Source organism: Oncorhynchus mykiss, chromosome 19, assembly GCF_013265735.2.
Source record: "Oncorhynchus mykiss isolate Arlee chromosome 19, USDA_OmykA_1.1, whole genome shotgun sequence".
Classification (NCBI taxonomy): Eukaryota; Metazoa; Chordata; class Actinopteri; order Salmoniformes; family Salmonidae; genus Oncorhynchus; species Oncorhynchus mykiss.
In genome coordinates, this window is record NC_048583.1 from 52,062,285 (window position 1) to 52,084,264 (window position 21,980).

The 21,980-nt window shown below is 44.1% G+C and overlaps 1 protein-coding gene across 3 annotated transcripts in view; it reads right to left on the bottom strand.

The window, feature by feature from the left end:
- ahctf1 (AT hook containing transcription factor 1) overlaps positions 1–21,980 on the bottom strand; it is a 38,547-nt gene that overhangs the window by 14,412 nt on the left and 2,155 nt on the right. For 2 of the 3 annotated variants that reach the window (XM_021574673.2, XM_036955039.1), the window contains exons 2-20: positions 21,615–21,740; positions 21,043–21,296; positions 20,766–20,946; positions 20,426–20,633; positions 20,220–20,336; positions 17,027–17,111; positions 16,486–16,636; positions 13,339–13,471; positions 12,909–13,090; positions 12,712–12,773; positions 11,002–11,130; positions 10,771–10,861; positions 10,448–10,537; positions 10,041–10,181; positions 4,419–4,523; positions 4,123–4,219; positions 1,492–1,615; positions 1,256–1,312; positions 878–1,024 (exon numbers count right to left, since the gene is read on the bottom strand). In XM_021574673.2, coding sequence (XP_021430348.2) covers positions 878–1,024; positions 1,256–1,312; positions 1,492–1,615; positions 4,123–4,219; positions 4,419–4,523; positions 10,041–10,181; positions 10,448–10,537; positions 10,771–10,861; positions 11,002–11,130; positions 12,712–12,773; positions 12,909–13,090; positions 13,339–13,471; positions 16,486–16,636; positions 17,027–17,111; positions 20,220–20,336; positions 20,426–20,633; positions 20,766–20,946; positions 21,043–21,296; positions 21,615–21,735 — 2,475 coding nt within the window. In that variant the 5' untranslated portion in view covers positions 21,736–21,740. Of the gene's footprint in view, positions 1–877; positions 1,025–1,255; positions 1,313–1,491; positions 1,616–4,122; positions 4,220–4,418; positions 4,524–10,040; positions 10,182–10,447; positions 10,538–10,770; positions 10,862–11,001; positions 11,131–12,711; positions 12,774–12,908; positions 13,091–13,338; positions 13,472–16,485; positions 16,637–17,026; positions 17,112–20,219; positions 20,337–20,425; positions 20,634–20,765; positions 20,947–21,042; positions 21,297–21,614; positions 21,741–21,866; positions 21,905–21,980 lie in introns of all 3 variants that reach the window. The other variant, XM_021574674.2, reaches the window with a different exon arrangement.

Here is a 21,980-nt window from a genome sequence, read left to right on the forward strand (position 1 = left end):
CAGCGAGTAGCAGCAGTGTAAAAACAAAGTAAATATTCCGGGTGGCCATTTGATTAATTGTTGACCAATTTTATGGCTTGGGGGGGTAGAAGCTTTTATGGAGCCTTTCGATCTTAGACTTGGCGCTCCGATACCGCTTGCCATGCGGTAGCAGAGAGAACAGTCTATGACTTGGGTGGCTGGAGTCTGACAATTTTTAGGGTCTTCCTCTGACACCACCTGGTATAGTGGTCCTGGATGGCAGGAAGCTGGGCCCCAGTGATGTACTGGGCCGTATGCACTACCCTCTGTGGCGCTTTACGGTCAGATGCCGAGCAGTGGGTGAACAGGGAGTACAGGAGGGGACTAAGCACACACCCCAGAGGGGCCACAGTGTTGAGGACCAGCATGGCAGATGTGTTGAATTGGAGTGGGTCCAGGGTTTCTGGAGTGATGGTGTTGATGTGAGCCATGAACAGCCTTTCAAAGCACTTCACGGCTACCGACACGAGTGCTACGGGGCGGTAATCATTTAGACAGGTTACCTTCGCTTCCTTGGGCACAGGGACTATGGTGATCTGTTTGAAACATGCAGGTATTACAGACTCGGTCAGGGAGAGGTTGAACATGTCAGTGAAGACACTTGCCAGTTGGTCTGCGCATGCTTTGAGTACACATCCTGGTAATCCGTCTACCAACGAATCATTCTATGAAATAACTCACTGTACACATTTGAAATTCCACATGCAAGGGTTGAGTTACGGGGAAAAGGCCCCATCACAAACCAAACACTATCCTTGCTAAATGCTAACTTCCAGATAGTCTTCTAAAATGTGACTGTTATAACCCTGTATTGTCTGGCCTGTATATGTGCACGTGTGCACGTGCGCGCGTCTACCTGGTGGTCGTGGTGGTCCAGCAGCCAGAAGCCCTGCACCAGTTTGACCAGGCCGATGGGGATGGCGAAGGCAGTGGGGAAGGACTCCACAGACCCACCGCTCTTGTTGGGGAAGGAATACATCACATCCAACAACAGGTAGATCACCTGGGGGGGAGGGGTCAAGGCTCACACATAGAGAGAAGAAGTGTGTTCTGTCTCAATATACTCTGTGTGTGTGCAGAAGAGTAGGTCTGTATGTGTTAGGTGGATTTCACGAGTCTAGGCACTTGTGTGGGTTAGGAGTGTAAGGACGGGACACAGCATTTAAAATCAAACCAATTCCCTGATATGAACACTTGGATGGTTGCGAGGGAACCCAGTACAGAGCAAGGATACGATGGCGTGCTTAGCAGATTCATCTATGTTCTCCAGGAGGTAAATATCCAGCAGGCCCTGTGGACAGCAGAGAGAAGATCAACACTAGGTGTGTTTTAGCTTCTGTTATACTATGTCTACATCTAGATGGAATTCCATGGAAATCATTCAGAGTACGTGCTCAAGGTAGGAAGTTAGATCCTTGTTTGGCTCTGTGTGTTTGTGTGCGCGTGAATGCACAGGTACCAAATGCTTACGTGTAGCGTAGGTGGCGGATACTGTCCCGTCCCGCCCTCGTCCCGTTTCCACAGGTCAACCAAGCGATCACCGCATTGGGCGACTAAGCCATCAATCATCAGGCAGTCTGCACACCACTTCCCCCTGAGAAGAACAGATGGTTCATTCTAAATATTGATGGTGGTTGAGGTGGTCTTACGTGAAATGCATTAGTTTCCCAAAACAGTCTTTCACAGTAGGACTCTACAGTAGGAACATGGACACTAATATGAGACATGCATACCAAATATAGGGTGTTTCTCAATATGCATACTACCGCACTGCACGCTCTCATGCTCAGAGTACATTCTCAGAGGACGTTGTCGAGTACGTTCTTGTGAGGACAAGAGTGTGGAGAACATATAAAACATTCCCTTTGACAAGCACCCACACTCCAAATGTATTACCTTACGCTGCACCTCCCCATTCACTGAACCTTTATCCAGCCAGGACAATGGCAACAAGTCAAAACATACAAAAGTAAATGTTTTACTTCATAATTATCAGCTAGATGTGTGCGAATCGTAATAATCGAGCTAGCCAGATAGTTAAACAGGCAAAAGTGACCAAAAATGAATGTTATGCAAGGTAGATTAAACACTTGTAGGTAGCTAGCTACCAATTCTTCGTGGCTATCCAGCTAACAGTAGTAGCTAGCCAGTTAGGCCTATTGACTTTGTCATGACTGTCCTGACCAGGTCAGGTTACAGGAGACCACAACCCTACAGATTCTCTCTCAACCCCAACAGAGGAGGAGAGATCTAGGGGTCTGAAGATGTGGGGGGGTTTTATGACCCCTCACGCCCCTGGTAAATCTCAGGCCACAGACAAATTCCTTTGTCCTGTCACTATGGAGAACCAGCCTCAGAACATGAAATAAAGGGACTTTGGAACAATGGTTTCCGTCAGCCACAATGGTGGTCATGACGATAGATGGAATATGAAAATGTATGTCATTTTTGTTTTGTTATGAAAGGTTAATAGATGACGTTATTACGAAAACATTGTAACGTGAAGAGTTTTCCTAGTATATGTTTGATGTTTATACATTGTACGTTGTGTGGAAAATGTCCAAATCAAAGGGAATGTTTTGGTAAAGATGAAATGTTAAGTTAGTTGTCTAAAATTGTATTTGAGTCAAATCTAGACCTTGCCTCATTAACTTGGTACGCCCAGAGAATTGCCCTAAAGGGGGTTACACCCACTTCTGACCCAAGGGTATAAAACCTGTGAGTATAGAATTTACAGAGGAGACTACGTGACCCAAGCTGCAGCCAAGGTCTAAAAACTCAAGGAACTCAGAACGCAACAAGTTTGAAGACAAATAAATCGTTTTCTACCCAAGCTACGGATGAGTAAATGTGTCTAAGCAGGTGAATTCAAGCCGGACCCCTTAGCATCCAATCCCAGCGAATTGTGGTATCTAAAGGGTTTCATTCCTATGCTGTGAGCTCTGAGCTACAGAGCTGCCTGTCCTCAGAAGACCCCTTCCATAGCAAGGGTGAGGGAACAGACTCCTAAGCCAAAAGGACACAGACATCGAGAGGATGATCAGAGAGGTGCGCAGGAGAAGTACGTCATCGAGCAGCTAAACGGTCCCCTGAACGGTCCACGCAGAGAATCCTTGAAGGTCTACCCCACGTAATTACATCATTATATTCTGACACATAAGAGCGGTAGTTTGGGGCAAGGCTAGGGTTAGAATACCATAGCTGACAAATTCACCCAAATGTATATTTCTCTCGTGTACTTTCTTTTTCCTCTCTCTCTTTGAAATCCCCATTTTGGGTAACGCGCCATAGTGTGTTGGCCCGTTATACTAAGTTCTAATCAATAGCCTATAATGTGTTTTGTCTATGTGTATCATCATTTTAGCTTTTTAGTAAATAAATATTCAACTAAGATTGGTGTGGTACGAGACCCGGGTCCGTGCAAATTCACGGTCTATACGACGTTCGTTCAGAACGAGATTGGTAGAGGTAACTGGTTAATTAGCCGCTGTTGTGAAATCGATATTCTGATATTCTTTGAGTTAATTTGGGAAATAGAAACTCAATAAAAACGAGTTATCCCATGGTGCCTTCAGGTTAATGAGTTAATAATTGCTTGATTCAGTTAATCACGCAATTAGAAACTTTTAACCATTCGATGAACAGTCGTCACATTAACTAATACAACTTATGGGCTTGCGATCTACGGTACGTAGGCAGGTAAACATGCCAAAATGAACACAGCATATATTTATTAACGTATCAAGATACAATACTGTAGTCAGGCAACATATGAGATGTGAATAGGAAACATTAAGACATGTGGCGTCATATTTCTTTGCATACATTTCCGATGAATCTTTCAAACGGAGTAGGCATTCGATAAGACCCTTCGTGCTCCATTTTGAAACTTTGACTTGGACTCATACTCCCAACGCGCCCGTGCTCGGAGCACAGTGGTATGCATTTTGAGAAAGACCCATACCGTATACAAGATCACAAAAACAGATCTTCAGAAGAATGACACAGGGGGGACTAAGTTAAACTTCTCCTGTCTCTTCTTGTTGATGTGTTTTACTATCAGTCCTGTACAAGCTCGTGGATGATATGAACAGCACTCACTTGGAGAGCTGCTGCAGCTCCTCTCTGCGGATGGTGTAGTAGTTCTGGTTCACAGAGTAGCTGTAGAAGGGCCGGGGGATCTGCACAGCATCCTCATCTGGTTGACAGGGGAATTAAAACTATTACAAACCTATAATAGTGGACATCTCTAGCACTGCATCTGAAATGGCACCCTACTCCCTATGACGTACACTACTTTTGGTGTACATGGTGAAAGTGGTCTATGTTCCAAAAGGTGGCATGGAATATGGACTGAACTTAAATGTTTGAACTGCTACCACAGTACGTGGTCTTACCGGAGCCCTCGGGCAGGAGTCCAGTCCGACAGAACCAGAGGACCACCTGGGCGTACTGAGAGATAAGGCTGGACACCAGATTCTTATTGATGAGACCCAGCAGACCTGCACAAATAACTGCATTATAACACCCAATTCTGACATATCATGACATGGTATGTAGAGGCACATAAATCAAATGACATTTTATTAGTCACATGCACCGAATACAACAGGCGTAGACTTCACAGTGAAATGCTTACTTACAGGCCCTTAACCAACAATGCAGATAAAAAAAATACCTACAAGAATAAGAAATAAAAGTAACAGCAGTAAAATAACAATAGCGAGACTTTATATAGGGGTGTACCGGGAACAGAGCTTGTGCGGGGGCACCGGTTAGTTGAGGTAATATGTAGGTAGAGTTATTAAAGTGACTATGCATAGATAACAGTCTGGGTGACCATTTGATTAGGTGTTCAGGAGTCTTATGGTTTGGGGGTAGAAGCTGTTTAGAAGCCTCTTGGACCTAGACTTGGTGGTCAGGTACTGCTTGCCGTGCGGTAGCAGAGAGAACAGACTATTTATTTATTAATTTTATTATTTCACCTTTATTTAACCAGGTAGGCCAGTTGTAAATGAGAACATGTTCTCAACTGCGACTTGGCCAAGATAAAGCAAAGCAGTGCGACAAAAACAGCAGAGTTACATTGGATAAACAAACGTACAGTCTATGTACAGTGTGTGCAAATTAAGTAAGATTAGGGAAGTAAGGCAATAAATAGGCCATAGAGGCAAAATAATTACAATTTAGCATTAACACTGGAGTGATAGATGTGCAGATGATGATGTGCAAGTAGAGATACTGTGGGGCAAAATAGCATTTTTTTTTTTTTACAAAAATAGCAATATGGGGATGAGGATGTTGGGTGTGCTATTTACAGATTGGCTATGTACAGGTACAGTGATCAGTAAGCTGCTCTGACAGCTGATGCCTAAAGTTAGAGGGGGAGATAAGTCTCCAGCTTCAGTGATTTTTGCATTTCATTCCAGTCATTGGCAGCAGAGAACTGGAAGGAAAAGCAGCCAAAGTAGGTGTTAGCTTTGGGTATGACCAGTGAAAAATACCTGCTGTAGCGTGTGCTACGGGTGGGTGCTGCTATGGTGACCAGTGAGCTGAGTTAAGGCAGGGCTTTACTTAGCAAGGACTTATAGATGATCTGGAGCCAGTGGGTTTAGCGATGAATATGTAGTGAGGTCCAGCAGACGGGAGCATACAGGTCGCAGTGGTGGGTAGTATATGGGGCTTTGGTGACAAAACGGATGGCACTGTGATGGACTGCATCCAATTTATTGAGTAGGGTATTGGAGGCTATTTTGTAAATGACATCGCCGAAGTCGAGGATCGGTAGCATGGTCAGTTTTACGAGGGTGTTTGGCAGCATGAGTGAAGGATGCTTTTTTGCGAAATAGGAAGCCAATTCTAGATTTCACTTTGGATTGGAGATGTTTGATGTGAGTCTGGAAGGAGAGTTTATAGTCTAACCAGACACCTAGGTATTTGTAGTTGTCCACATATTCTAAGTCAGAACTGTCCAGAGTAGTGATGCTTGTCGGTCGGGCGGGTGCGGGCAGCAAATCGGTTGAAGAGCATGCATTTCGTTTTACTAGTATTTAAAAGCAGTTGGAGGCCACAGAAGGAGTATTGTATGGCATTAAAGCTCATTTGGAGGTTAGTTAAGTGTCCAAAGAAGGGCCAGATGTATACAGAATGGTGTCGTCTGCGTAGAGGTGGATCAGAGATTCACCAGCAGCAAGAGCAACATCATTGATGTATACAGAGAAAAGAGTCAGCCTGAGAATTGAACCCTGTGGCACCCCCTTAGACTGCCAGAGGTCCAGATAAGTCCCTCCGATTTGACACACTGAACTCTGTCTAGTAGTTGGTAGTTGGTGAACCAGGCGAGGCAGTCATTTGAGAATCCAAGGCTATTGAGTCTGCCGATAAGAATGCAGTGATTGACGGAGTCAAAAGCCTTGGCCAGGTCGAGGAAGACGGCTGCACAGTATTGTCTTTTGAAGAGGGGGATGACTGCGGAAGCTTTCCAATCTTTGGGTATCTCAGACGATACGAAAGAGGTTGAACAGGCTAGCAATAGGGGTTGCAACAATTTCTGCGGATAATTTTAGAAAGAGAGGGTCCAGATTGTCTAGCCCAGCTGATTTGTAGGGATCCAGATTTTGCAGCTCTTTCAGGACATCAGCTGTCTGGATTTTGGTGAGGGAGAAGGAGGGGGCAGCCAGGTGGAAAGCATGGCCAGCCGTAGAAAAATGCTTGTTGAAATTCAATTATCGTAGATTTATCGCATAGGTTTAAAGATTAAATTATTGTGAATCCAACCACTGTGTCAGGTTTCAAAAATGCTTTATGGCGAAAGCATACCTTACGATTATTTGAGAACATAGCCCAGCAGACAATCATTACAAACAGTAACCAACCAAGTAGAAGAGTTACACAAGTCAGAAATAGAGAAAATTAATGACTTACCTTTGATGATCTTCATATGGTTGCACTCAGAACACATTCATTTATTCAATAAATGTTCCTTTTGTTCATAAAGCCTCTCTTTATATCCAAAAACCTTTTCTTCAGTAATCCACAGGCTCAAACACAGTAACAGGCAGACAAAAAAATGCAAATTGTATCCGTAAGGTTCATATTAGAGGTCGACCGATAATGATTTTTCAACGCTGATACCGATTATTGGAGGACCAAAAAAGCCGATGCCGATTAATCGGCCAATTTAAAATATATATATTTTTTTTGTAATAATGACAATTACAACAATACTGAATTAATACTTATTTTAACTTGATATAAAACATCAAAATCAATTTAGCCATAAGTAGATACTGAAACATGTTCAATTTGGTTTAAATAATGCAAAAACAAAGAGTTGGAGAAGAAAGTAAAAGTGCAATATGTGCTATGTAAGAAAGCTAACGTTTCAGTTCCTTGCTCAGAACATGAGAACATATGAAAGCTGGTGGTTCCTTTTAACATGAGTCTTCAATATTCCCAGGTAAGATGTTTTAGGTTGTAGTTATTATAGGACTATTTCCCTCTATACCATTTGTATTACATTAACCTTTGACTGTTGGATGTTCTTATAGGCACTTTAGTATTGCCAGTGTAAAAGTATAGCTTCCGTCCCTCTCCTCGCTCCTCCCTGGGCTCGAACCAGCAACACAACGACAACAGCCACCACATTGAAGCAGCGTTACCGATGCAGAGCAAGGGAAACAACCACCCCAAGGCTCAGAGCGAGTGAAGTTTGAAACGCTATTAGCGCGCGCTAACTAGCCACCCATTTCACTTCGGTCACACCAGCCTCATCTCGGGAGTTGATATGCTTGAAGTCATAAACAGCGCAATGCTTGACACATAACGAAGAGCTGCTGGCAAAATGCACGAAAGTGCTGTTTGAATGAATGTTTACGCGCCTGCTTCTGCCTACCACCGCTCAGTCAGATACTTAGATACTTGTATGCTCAGTCAGATTATATGCAACACAGGACACGCTAGATAATATTTAGTAATATCATCAACCATGTGTAGTTAACTAGTGACTATGATTGATTGTTTTTTATAAGATAAGTTTAATGCTAGCTAGCAACTTACCTTGGCTTACTGCATTTGCGTAACAGTCAGTCTCCTTGTGGAGTGCAATGAGAGAGAGGCAGGTCTTATTGCGTTGGACTAGTTAACTGTAAGGTTGCAAGATTGGATCACCCGAGCGGACAAGGTGAAAATCTGTCTTTCTGCCCCTGAACGAGGCAGTTATTAACCAACCGTTCCTAGGCCGTCATTGAAAATAAGAATGTGTTCTTAACTGACTTGCCTAGTTAAATAAAGATTAAATATAGGTGTAAAAAAATAAATAATCAGCAGATCGGCGCGCAGAAATACCGATTTCCAATTGTTAGGAAACCTTGAAATCGGCCCTAATTAAATCGGCCATTCCGATTAATCGGTCGACCTCTAGTTCACATAAACATGTCAAACGATGTTTATATTCAATCCTCATGTTGTTTTTAGCCTAAATAATCGATAATATTTAAACCGAACAATAACGTCTTCAATATAAAAGGTAAACAAGAAAGGCACTCTCGGTCACGCGCATGAAAAAGCTCTGTGACACAGCAGGGTCCACTCAGACTGCTCTTACTCCCTCATTTTTCAGAATACAAGCCTGAAACCATTTATAAAGACTGTTGACATCTAGTGGAAGGCATAGGAACTGCAATTTGAGTTCTAAGTCAATGGATACTGTAATGGCATTGAATAGAAAACTACACACAAAAAAAATCTTACTTCCTGAATGGATTTTTCTCATGTATCCACCTGCCAAATCAGTTGCTATACTCAAGACACTATTTTAACAGTTTTGGAAACTTTAGAGTGTTTTCTATCCAAATCTACCAATTATATGCATATCCTATCTTCTGGGCCTGAGTAGAAGGCAGTTTAATTTGGGCACGCTTTTCATCCAAAATTCCAAATGCTGCCCCCTACCCTAGAGAAGTTAAAGTCTCCGACTACCAGGAGCGCCGCCTCTGGGTGAGTGTTTTCTTGTTTGCTTATGGCAGAATACAACTCATTCAATGCTCAGTGCCAGCCTCTGGCTGTGGTGGTATGTAAACAGCTACAAATAATACAGATGAAAACTCTCTCTGTAGGTAGTGTGGTCTACAGCTTATCATAAGAAACTCTACCTCAGGCGAGCAATAGCTCGAGATTTCCTTCGGTGTCGTGCACCAGCTGTTGTTTACAAAAATACATAGACCGCTGCCCCTTTCCTTACCAAACGCCGCTGTTCTATCCTGCCAGTACATCATATAACCAGCCAGCTGTATGTTGTGTCGTCGTTCAGCCACGACTCCGTGAAGCATAAGATATTACAGTTTTGAATGTCCCATTGGTAGTTTAAACTTCCTCGTAAATCATCAATTATATTCTCCAACGATGGCACGTTTGCTAGCAGAATGGAAGGAAGTGGGGGTTTATTCGATCGCCTACAAATTCTCAGAAGGCAACCTGCCCTCTGGCCCCTTTTTCTCCGCCTCCTCTTCACACAAATCATGGGGATCTGGGCCGGTTCCCGAGAAAGCAGTATATCGTTCACTTCGGGCTCGTCAGACTTGCTAAAGGTTAAAAAAAAAGGATTCTGCCAGTCCATGGTGAGTAATTGCAGTCCTGATGTCCAGAAGTTAATTTCAGTCATAAGAGACGGTAGCGGCAACATTATGTACAAATTCAGTTTAAAAATGTTACAAACGCAAATAAACAATTGGTTGGGGACACGTAGAACGTCTGCCTTCTTCTCTAGGGCCATTTTAGTAAAGGGTGTGTTAATGGCTCTAATAACCACAGGGAGTGAAAGCCACCAACCAAGACACTTGTGTGAACCCCGTCTCTGCCTCTCAAAATATTGATATTTTGAACATTTTCTCTACAGAAGCAAAGTGATATTCAGTTGCATGAGCACCGCAAGCCACTCTGCTCGGTCAACGACCAGTGCTTCAACGTTAAAATAAATAAGCCTCCTGGCAACGGTGCCCCTTGTCTGAATTAGGCTTTACCTCGCTGAGTGAGATCCTGTGCCTCTCTGAGCAGACAGTGGAAGATGGTGCTGAGGTTCCCCAGTAGCCTCTGGCTGTGCTGCAGCAGCTGAAGGGTCGGGGAGTCAGTGAAGTTAGATGAGCTGTCAAACAGGGGAGCACCTGGGGGGAGACAAAGAATAAGGGCAGACGGAAATCAGAAAACACAGCCCAGATTGCTGGACCTCCTCACGTATAAGAACATCTATTGCCCGAGGAAAACATATCAAATCCAAAAATGCTTGAGGAAATCACATGACAACACAGCTGCAAGTTGCTATAGTTACCAACCAAATACACAGCCATGAGTATTATTTTTAATGTAAACCAGAAGGTCAACAAGGTGTTGACAGAGTGTCATGCTGATCACTGTGGTAGGAAACACTCACATATGCCATCCAGCTGCTCCTTGGTGTGAACCACCTTGTCCCAGGCCCACTCCAGAATGTAGCGCAGGTTCACCGCAGAGCCTGGTTGCTCTGTGAAGCAAACACCACCATTTTACATTAGAGAGAAATCCAATCTAGGGGTGCATCTCAATAACCCAAACTGTCTGTGTCACCCCGTCTCCTTTCCTCTATCTGCAAGGATGTGAATATCTGAAAGTGATTCACCTGTTGTGTGTGTTCGGATCAGTGTACATGTAGTACAGGAGATGAAGCCAGGGTTGATCTAAATAACAGGGTGCCAGTGTTGTTATGCAGTGTCTCACCCTCAGCGGTCCACTGCTTGATACAGCTGGTGATCAGGCCCAAGGAGCTGGTCTCTATGGCTGTAGACAAGATGGCGTCCAACTGCTCTTCCTGACCAGAGAGGAAGAGAGTCCGGCACATTGAGCTAATGCATTCACATATATAAAATAGTCCTTAAAAACCTTTAGACACTGGAAAGTTTGTACCGCAAAAAGGAATAACCGTCAACCTCTCAGAAGCTGTGTGTGTACCTGAGAGAGGCTGGAGGGCTGCACGTCAGCCAGGCGAGAGGAGAGCAGGCCGGACATCAGGCAGCGAGAGTAGCCATTTGAGATGACATCACTGGAGCAGGGAGCAGCCTTCTTCAAGAAGCTCAGAGTCTGAGACAGCAAGAGATAGTTCATGTGATTCACAAGATAACATCCTGCTGTATGGACAATGGATGGCTTAATAGTCAACTAATTGAAAGTCGTCATGTTAGCCACTTGTACAGTGCATTCAGAAAGATACAATACAGCCTTGTTCAAAAATTGATTAAATCGTTTTTCCCCCTCATCAATCTACACACAATACCCCATAATGACATAGAAAAAAACAAGCTACAAGCTTGGCACACCTGTATTTGGGGAGTTTCTCCCATTCTTCTCTGCAGATCCTCTCAAACTCTGTCAGGTTGGATGGGGAGTGTTACTGCACAGCTATTTTCAGGTCTTTCCAGAGATGTTTTATCGAGTTCAAGTCCGGCCTCTGGCTGGGCCACCCAAGGACATTCAGAGGCTTGTACTGAAGCCACACCTACGTTGACTTGGTCGTGTGCTTTGGGTCGCTGTCCTGTTGGAAGGTGAACATTCAACCCAGTCGGAGGTCCTGAGTGCTCTGGAGCAGGTTTTCATCAAGGATCTCTCTCTGTACTTGGCTCTGTTCATCTTTCCCTCGATCCTCACTAGTCTCCCAGTCCCTGCCACTGAAAACTATCCCCACAGCATGATGCTGTCACCACCATGCTTCACCATAGGGATGGTGCCAGGTTTCCTCCAGACGTGACGCTTGGCATTCAGGCAAAAAGTTAAATCTTAGTTTCATTAGACCAGAAAATCATGTTTCATGGTCAGAGTCCTTTAGGTGCCTTTTGACAAACTCCAAGCAGGCTGTCATGTGCCTTTTACTGAGGAGTGGCTTCTCTCTGGTCACTCTACCATAAAGGACTGATTGGTGGAGTGCTGCAGAGATGGTTTTCCTTCTTGAAGGTTCTCCCATCTCCACAGAGCGACTCCGGAGCTTTGTCAGAGTGACCATCGGGTTCTTGCTCACATCCCTGACCAAGGCCCTCGTCTCCTGATTGCTCAGTTTGTCTGGTCAGCCCGCTCTAGGAAGAGTCTTTTTGGTTTCAAACTTCTTCAATTTAAGAATGAGGTTCTTGGGGACCTTCAATGCAGCAGACATTTTTGGTACCTTTCCCCAGATCAATGCCGACACAATCCTGTCTCGGAGCTCTACGGACAATTCAATCGACCTCATGGCTTGGTTTTTGCTCTGACATGGACTGTCAACTGTGGGACCTTATATAGACAGGTGTGTGCCTTTCAAAATCATGTCCAATCAATTGAATTTACCACAGGTGGACTCCACAATCAAGTTGAAAAAAACATCAAGGATGATCAATGGAAACAGGATGCACCTGATTTCAAGTCTCATAGCAAAGGGTTTGAATACTTATGTAAATACAGTTTTTTTTAAAATATAAATTTGCAAATGTCAAAATACCGTTTTTGCTTTGTCATTGAGGTATTGTGTGTCGATTGATGAAGAAAATCTTTAATTTAATACATTTCAGAATAAGGCTGTACTATAACAAAATGTGGAAAAAGTCAAGGGGTTTGAATACTTTGCGCATGCACTATAACTATCTTTGCAACGATACAGATGGAGAAAATACACCAAAAATGTAGGGATAAACTCACCTCTTTCTGATACCCAGAGCAAGTTAAATGCACAATACCAGTGTTGAGCAAACAGGTTGCATCTGTTCCAAGGAAAAACAAATTACCAAGTCATGACAACATTTACAAAACTTATCCGAATGGCTTTAAAGAGCTAAATGTATTTCTATTTGCTCAGGGTGTTGTGTGAAAAGGCTTGCGCTGTGTGTCCAACTTGCCGAAGTTGTATGTGGTGGGTTTGAAGAACTGTTCTGGCGGGGGGCAGGTGTAGGGCAGGCCGCGGCTCAGGCTGCGCTCGTGCACCAGGACGTCCAACAGGGGGCAGGGTGACGTCATCTCCACCACCGAATCCAGAGACCACACGGCCAGGTAGGGACAGCTGCGCAGAGACTCCCCCGTTCTGACACACACGTTGGTTTCATATTCATGTAATCATGTAAAAGCTTACTATCAACCCCAGAAATTATGTCCCATCAACACTCCTTCCCCCAAAAAAGTAGACTTGTTTGTAAAAAAAAATATGTTTTAAACCAACTACATTCATAAATGAATAAATAACCTGATTGATAAACGCCTGGTATTCGGGTAAATTGGACACAGCATGCGATTTAGGCGGCTGGTGATGGGATATTAATGTCAGAATGTTACCTCAGAGAGTCAGGCATCTGTGCATGGTACCATCTGTTGATGTCAAAGACGCCGATGTAAGTGGAGGGGTTGCCCTGTCCGTAGGCCTTCACCTGCCAGCTGAAAATGGACACGCTGGTGTCTGGAGACGCAACTGATGGGGGAGAAAGGAGAGAAGGCCTTAGTACAAGCCGTGACCACAACAATGAAAGCGCAAGCACCTCATACAGTTGAAGTCGGAAGCTTACATACACTTAGGTTGGAGTCATTAAAACTTGTTTAACAACCACTCCACAAATTTATTGTGAACAAACTATAGTTTTTGCAAGTCGGTTAGGACATCTACTTTGTGCATGACACAAGTAATTGTTTACATACAGATTATTTCAATGTATCACAATTCCAGTGGGTCAGAAGTTTACATTCACTAAGCTGACTGTGGCTTTAAACAGCTTGGAAAATTACAGAAAATGATATCAGAAGCTTCTAAAGCCATGACAGGCTAATCCAACTCAAATCATCTCAATCATCAAGTTCGCGGACGACACTACAGTGGTAGGCTTGATTACCAACAACGACGAGACGGCATACAGGGAGGAGGTGAGGGCCCTCGAAGTGTGGTGTCAGGAAAATAACCTCACACTCAACGTCAACAAAACAAAGGAGATGATTGTGGACTTCAGGAAACAGCAGAGGGAGAACCCCCCTATCCACATCGATTGGACAGTAGTGGAGGGGGTAGTAAGTTTAGTTCCTCGACGTACACATCACTGACAAACTGAATTGGTCCACCCACACAGACAGCATTGTGAAGAAGGCTCAGCAGCGCCTCTTCAACCTCAGGAGGCTGAAGAAATTCGGCTTGTCACCAAAAGCACTCACAAACTTCTACAGACGCACAATCGAGAGCATCCTGTCGGGCTGCATCACCACCTGGTACGGCAACTGCTCCGCACACAACCGTAAGGCTCTCCAGAGGGTAGTGAGGTCTGCACAACGCATCACCGGGGGCAAACTACCTGCCCTCCAGGACACCTACACCACCCGATGTCACAGGAAGGCCATAAAGATCATCAAGGACAACAACCACCCCGCTATCATCCAGAAGGCGAGGTCAGTACAGGTGCATCAAAGCAGGGACCGAGAGACTGAAAAACAGCTTCTATCTCAAGGCCATCAGACTGTTAAACAGCCACCACTAACATTGAGTGGCTGCTGCCAACACACTGACTCAACTCCAGCCACTTTAATAATGGGAATTGATGTAAAATATATCACTAGCCACTTTAAACAATGCTACTTAATATAATGTTTACATACCCTACATTACTCATCTCATATGTATATACTGTACTCGATACCATCTACTGCATCTTGCTATATGCCGTTCTGTACCATCACTCATTCATATCTTTATGTACATATTCTTTATCCCTTTACACTTGTGTGTATAAGGTAGTAGTTTTGGAATTGTTAGGTTAGATTACTCGTTGGTTATTACTGCATTGTCGAAACTAGAAGCACAAGCATTGCGCTACACTCGCATTAACATCTTCTAACCATGTGTACGTGACAAATAAATTTGATTTGATTTAATTGACATCATTTGAGTCAATTGGAGGTGTACCTGTGGATGTACTTCAAGGTCTACCTTCAAACTCAGTGCCTCTTTGCTTGACATCATGGTAAAATCTAAAGAAATCAGCCAATACCTCAGAAAAAACAATGTAGACCTCCACAAGTCTGGTTCATCTTGGGAGCAATTTCCAAATGCCTGAAGGTACCACGTTCATCTGTACAAATAATAGTACGCAAGTATAAACACCATGGGACCACGCAGCCGTCATACCGCTCAGGAAGGAGACACGTTCTGTCTCCTAGAGATGAACGTACTTTGGTGCGAAAAGTGCAAATCAATCCCAGAACAACAGCAAAGGACCTTGTGAAGATGCTGGAGGAAACATGTACAAAAGTATCTATATCCACAGTAAAACGAGTCCTGTATCAACAAAACCTGAAAGGCCGCTCAGCAAGGAAGAAGCCACTGCTCCAAAAACACCATAGAAAAAGTCAGACTACAGTTTGCAACTGCACATGGGGACAAAGATCGTACTTGTTGGAGAAATGTCCTCTGGTCTGATGAAACAAATATAGGTTTGGCCATAATGACCATCGTTATGTTTGGAGGAAAAAGGGGGAGGCTTGCAGAAGAACACCATCCCAACTGTGAAGCATGGGGTGGCAGCATCATGTTGTGGGGATGCTTAGCTGCAGGAGGGACTGGTGAACTTCACAAAATAGAAGGCATCATGAAGGAGGAAAATTGTGTATACATTGAAGCAACATCTCAAGACATCAGTCAGGAAGTTAAAGCTTGGTCGCAAATGGGTCTTCCAAATGGACAATGACCCCAGGCATAGTTCCAAAGTTGTGGCAAAATGGCTTAAGGACAACAAAGTAAAGGTATTGGAATGGCCATCACAAAGCCCTGACCTCAATCCTATTGAAAATTTGTGGACAGAACTGAAAAGCAGGTGCGAGCAAGGAGGTCAACAAACCTGACTCAGTTACACCAGCTCTGTCAGGAGGAATGGTACAAAATTCACCCAAATTGTTGTGGGAAGCTTGTGGAAGGCTACCCAAAACGTTTAACCCAAGTTAAACAATTTAAAGGCAATGCTCCAAATACTAATTGAGTGTATGTAAACTTCTGACCCACTGGGAATGTGATGAAAGAAAAAAAAGCTGAAATAAAATCACTACTATTTTTCTGACATTTCACATTCTTAAAATAAAGTGGTGATCTAACTACCCCAAAGACAGGGAATTTTTACTAGGATTAAATGTCAGGAATTGTGAAAAACTGAGTTTCAATGTAGTTGGTTAAGGTGTATGTAAACTTCCGACTTCAACTGTACATCCTTTTCGCTCCAGGGTCGCATTCATTAGAGCACACTGTGGCAAATAATTTTGCAAAGGAAAACAAACGTAAATTTCCTGTTGGACAAGTTCAGGTAGCCCCACTCCTTTTCGGTCCGTTTGGTGTCTAGTAAATTAATACCACCCACGTAGGTAATAAAGAAATGTTTTGGTTGTTGTTGGTTTTCTGGTCACTTAGACACCAATATAATCCTGAAAAGATTTGACTTGAGATGAAGGAAAAGGTACCTTCGTTCATGCTGTCGTCTCTGTCAGGGTGGTGTCGGAACTTCTCGATGGTCTGGCAGCTGAGCAGGCGGGTGTTGGTGGCCTGAGCCCTCAGGGGGAAGGCTGTGCTGCTCAGCTCCTGACTGTACCGTTCCTCACAGTACTCTAGACCCTAGGAAAGAGACGGAGGGGGAGAAAGGATTGACATTAATACAGCACCAATGGAAAGATTTAAAGGTCTCAAAGCAGTGAAAGCACCACATTTAAGTAAGAAATAAATACGGTTGGGCATAATAGATCACTAAATGACATCTTCAGGACTGAAACATTGAGAAGAAATGTTGGAAACCAGCAAGCTTTTGGGCTTTAACACCACAATCGCGGTCCAAACACTTGACCCTGAACATCCAGTTGACGGTCAGTACAGTCTTGACCAAACAAAAGGGGCATTGAACAGAAATTGGACCTGTCTCGATCCATGCTGGAAGCGGGAATAGCTACTTATTTCAGTTAGACAGAACAAAATCTTTGAGGTAAAAACATGGGTTGAAATTACAGTTACCTCATAGAGGATCTTTCCTGAGGCTAAACACTTCCTCTCACTGAAGGCCAGCTGGAGCAGGTGCAGACTGACCACATCTCCCTCACTGGAGAGGGAGAAAGAGGGGGGAGAGAGGGAGATGTGTTAAAGGGAAGCAAATACACCAAGTAATGTGTATTGACATGAGGTGGTTAATGCTGCATGAGTATTTATGCAAAATAAAGGCCAACAACGTGCTATGACCACTGAGCACCATAGCTGCATTCACTGGACCAATGCTATATTTGCATACAAGCTGTAAAGTGTGGAGCTTCCACCATACTGTTTTCACTGATCCAGTCCACTGTATCAGTCAAAAGTTTGGACACCTACTCATTGAAAGGGTTTTTCTTTATTTTCACTATTTTCTAAATTGTAGAATAATAGTGAAGACATCAAAACTATGAAATGACATATGGAATCATGTAGTAAAAAAAATATTTGAGATTCTTCAAAGTAACCACCCTTTGCCTTGACAGCGTTGCACATTCTTGGAATTCTCTCAACCAGCTTCATGAGAAATGCTTTTCCAACAGTCTTGAAGGAGTTCTCACATATGCTGAGCACTTGTTGGCTGCTTTTCCTTCACTCTGCAGTCCAACTCACCCCAAACCACCTCAATTGGGTTGAGGTCGGGTGATCGTGGAGGCCAGGTCATCTGATGCAACACTCCATCACTGTCCTTGGTCAAATATCCCTTACACAGCCTGGAGGTGTGTTTTGGGTAAATGTACTGTTGAAAAACAAATGATAGTCCCACTAAGCGCAAACCAGATGGGATGGTGTATCTCTGCAGAATGCTGTGGCAGCCATGCTGGTTAAGTGTGCCTTGAATTATAAATAAATCGACAGTGTCAACAGCAAAGCAACCCCCACACCATCACACCGTTCACCTTCTGTGTCTCACAAATACACGGCAGATGGAAACAAAAATCTCCAATTGGGACTCTCATCAAAGGACAGATTTCCACCGGTCTAATGTCCATTGCTTGTGTTTCTTAGCCCAAGCAAGTCTCTTCTTATAAGTGTCCTTCAGTAGTTGTTTCTTTACAGCAATTCGACCATGAAGGCCTGATTCAAGCAGTCTCCTCTGAACAGTTGATGTTGAGATGTGTCTGTTACTTTAACTCTGCTTTTATTTGGTCTGCAACCCAATGAACAGTTAACTCTAATGAACTTATCCTCTGCAGCAGAGTTAACTCTGGGTCTTCCTTTCCTGTGGCGGTCCTCATGAGCGCCAGTTTCATCATAGCGCTTGAGGGTTTTTGCGACTGCACTTGAAGAAACTTTCAAAGTTCTTGACATTTTCCGATTGACTGACCTTCATGTCTTAAAGTAATGGACTGTCATTTCTCTTTGCTTATTTGAGCTGTTCTTGCCATAATATGGACTTGGTCTTTTACCAAATAGGGCTCTTCTGTGTACCAACCCAACCTTGTCACAACACAACAGAAATGCATTAAGAGGGAAAAAAATTCCACAAATGAACATTTAACAAGGCATCACCTGTTAATTCAAATGCATTCCAGGTGACTACCTCATGAAGCTGGTTGAGAGAATGCCAAGAGTGTACAAAGCTGTTATCAAGGCAAAGGGTGACTACTTTGAAGAAACTTAAATATAAAATACATTTTGATATGTTTAACACTTTTGATTGAATGTGTTATTATTCTACAATGTAGAAAATAGCAAAAGAAAAACCCTGGAATTTTTTATTTAACTAGGCAAGTCAGTTAAAAACAAATTCTTATTTTCAATGGCGGCCTAGGAACAGTGGGTTAAAACCTGTTATGGATGATGCGAATTTTCGCAGCTTTTTGTTAAAAATCGCGCAACATTTCAAAGTCATGCTACTCATGCCAGGAATATAGTATATGCATATGATAAGTATGTGTGGATAGAAAACACTCTGAAGTTTCTAAAACTGGTTAAATCGGGTCTGTGGCTATAACAGAACGTGTTTAGGAGTAAAAATCCCTGGTAAAACTGTTTACCAAAAACAAAATATTCGTCCGCCATACAATGAATTGTTTAAGACGAGAGAAAATATATGCGAACCCCCTGTAAACACCTACAGCTTCCTTGATAGCTATTGCTATCAATATCAGAATCATTTATCCTTGGTTACAACACAAATAGACCCCTCCCTTCTTGTGGCGCACCACAGTATGTTGTGAAACTGAAAAAATGGACGATGTTTTCCAGACTTGCTGCTATCGAATACAGATCGCCCCGTGATCAATTTGATACATCATTAACGTTTATTAATACCTAAAGTTGGTTTAGAAATGTCGTTTGAAGTGATTTGTAAAAGTTTATAGGCGACTTTTGTAATTTTAAAAAGTGACGTTGCGTCTTGTAAATGGACTTTTTGCAGCATCAGACTGGCCTTCAGCAAATGACATTTTGGGTATACAATGACGGATTTAATCGGGAAAAATACCCAATTGTGATGTTTATGGGACATATAGGAGTGCCAACAAAGAAGCTCGTCCAAGGTAATGAATGTTTTATATTTTATTTCTGCGTTTTGGGTAGCGCCGGCTACCGCAAAATCTGTTGTTTACGTGTCGTGCTGGTATTTTGGGGGGTGCATGCTATCAGATAATAGCTTCTCATGCTTTCGCCGAAAAGCATTTTACAAATCTGACTTGGTGGCTAGATTCACAACGAGTGTAGCTTTAATTCAGTACCTTGCATGTGTGTTTTAATGAAAGTTTGAGATTTAACGAGTACTAAGTAAAGTACTATAGGCGGCGCTCTGAAATTTCCGCTGAGCGGTCCCTGTACAGGGACCACCTCCATAAAAGGTTTTAACTGCCTTGTTCGGGGGCAGAATGACAGATTTGTACCTTGTCAGCTCGGGGATTCGATCTTGCAACCTTTCGGTTACTAGTCCAACGCTCTAACCACTAGGTCACGCTGCCACCCCTTAAATAAGTAGGTGTGTTTGACAGGTACAGTATGTGAATACCAGAGGGGATTGGGGCTGAGAGATCCCAGCCCACATGGAGCTGCAATTATTCCATTGGTTCCATTGTCCAGGACAAACCAAAACAACCTCAAGTATTTCAAATACATCACATCCTGGTCTGGTGTGCACACTGTGACCTCTTCCAAGAGTTATTGAACTTTGTTCCTCAAGCAGGCAGACAGGTGGGGAGGGAGAACTCACTGGTCTTGGGCAGACTGGATGGCCCACAGGTAACAGCAGTTGCGGGGGTCGTTCTCTGGCTCCTGGAATGTGAAGGCATACACTGGCACCCTGCCGCCCTCCAGCTGGGAGTGATACCTGTTGCAGAACACAGCAGAGACAGTCAGAAAAAGCCATAACTGAAGGTTTACCATAGCCACCATGTCATCCCTGGGCCGTCAACTCACTCCTTCTTGAGCGTCTTCATGTTCCAGAGTTGCAGATATCCGTCGGAGAAGCCCACGGCCAGCTGGTTGGTGCGAGGGATGTACTGCAGAGCCGTGGCCCCTGTGCCCGTGGGGCTGCTCAGCTGCAGACAGAGATGTCTCCCCTGACGCGTCTCCTGCTCACGTAGCCGGGGGATCTCAGCTAGGGACTTACTCACCACCTCCAGATCTGGAGAGGACAGAGGAGGGTGTGGGTTAGAGAGGGGGGAGAAAACACACACACTCATCAAACTCTCAATCTTGAGAGAAACTGTGGGCCAGAAAAGTTGTCTGTGTTAGGTTAAAACACACACACGCTGACCTGAGGCCTCCAGCTCGCTCTGGCTGCAGGAGAGGTCATCCAGACACAGGTCCATTAGGAGGACATGTCCCAGGTCCGTGACCACCGCTGCCACGCCAAAGAACCAGCGCAGGCTCTGGTGGAGGTGCTGTGTGCTGGCACTGGCCCCGCCATAGCTCACCAGGGGCTCGATGGCCCTGATCTGCCAATCATCAGTTTGTCAGTCAGTCCATATCACAATCAATCAAATCAACCAGTTGATGCAAGCGACAGTAGTAGATGGTGAGAGCGCACTCACCCTGCCCGGTATGACTACGGCTTTGACCACTCGGGAGATACCCAGGTCATAGAGACAGAGCATGCTGCCCTGGGCCTCCTCAAGGCCCACAAGCAGCCCGGTCCTTTTCAGCCAGCAGAAGTCCCTGGCTGCCAGCACGCTGGGGGGGTGCTCTCCATCGCCACAGAAGCAGTAGGCGGACAGGCGCTCACCCGTCACCGCATGGACCACCTCCAGCTGGGGCCCACAGGCGAGCCAAGCTAGCCCACTACGACCTTCGTCCAGGGAGGGAGGCACATCATGAGGTAGGGAAAAGGGAGCAGTTAGGCCTACTAGTTCATGGTGGTTTATTGTAAAACCTCTCCTCTGACAAGGGATTGTTTGAGATGTATTTTGTTGTTTTAAGACTGAAGAATGCAGGAATACAAAGCTTCCCTCCTGCAAACAACATATGCTGGGACGGTATGGGCAGTTAGCTATAGTGGCAGACATATGCTGCCCCCCCATATCAGTTGAAATGAGAAAATAAAGAAAAACCTAAATGCATTGGGTTGTTTGTGAGAGATGGCCGCCGTGCATACACACTGACTTACCAACAGTGAACTTCCCATGAAGCACAGAGTCCAGGGTGATCTCATCCTCCCCTAGAGCATCTACAGTCACCCCCGGGAAACGCAGCAGGCTGCTGGTGACCTGGGCAGCCAGGTCACGCATGTTCACTACACACAAAACATGACATTGCACTGCATTATGTACAAAACAGACAAAACAGACATTGCTTTACATGTGATTCTTCCAAACTTCAGGTTTGAGGCACATATGCATGCGAAAACCTACACGGTTACCTTGTTGCTTGGCAATTCCATAGTCACAGAGATGTTCACTTAAAAAATGGCAAACAAAAACGAATGATTCTAAAGTTAAACAATCCATACAATTATGCACAATGACTACTTTTA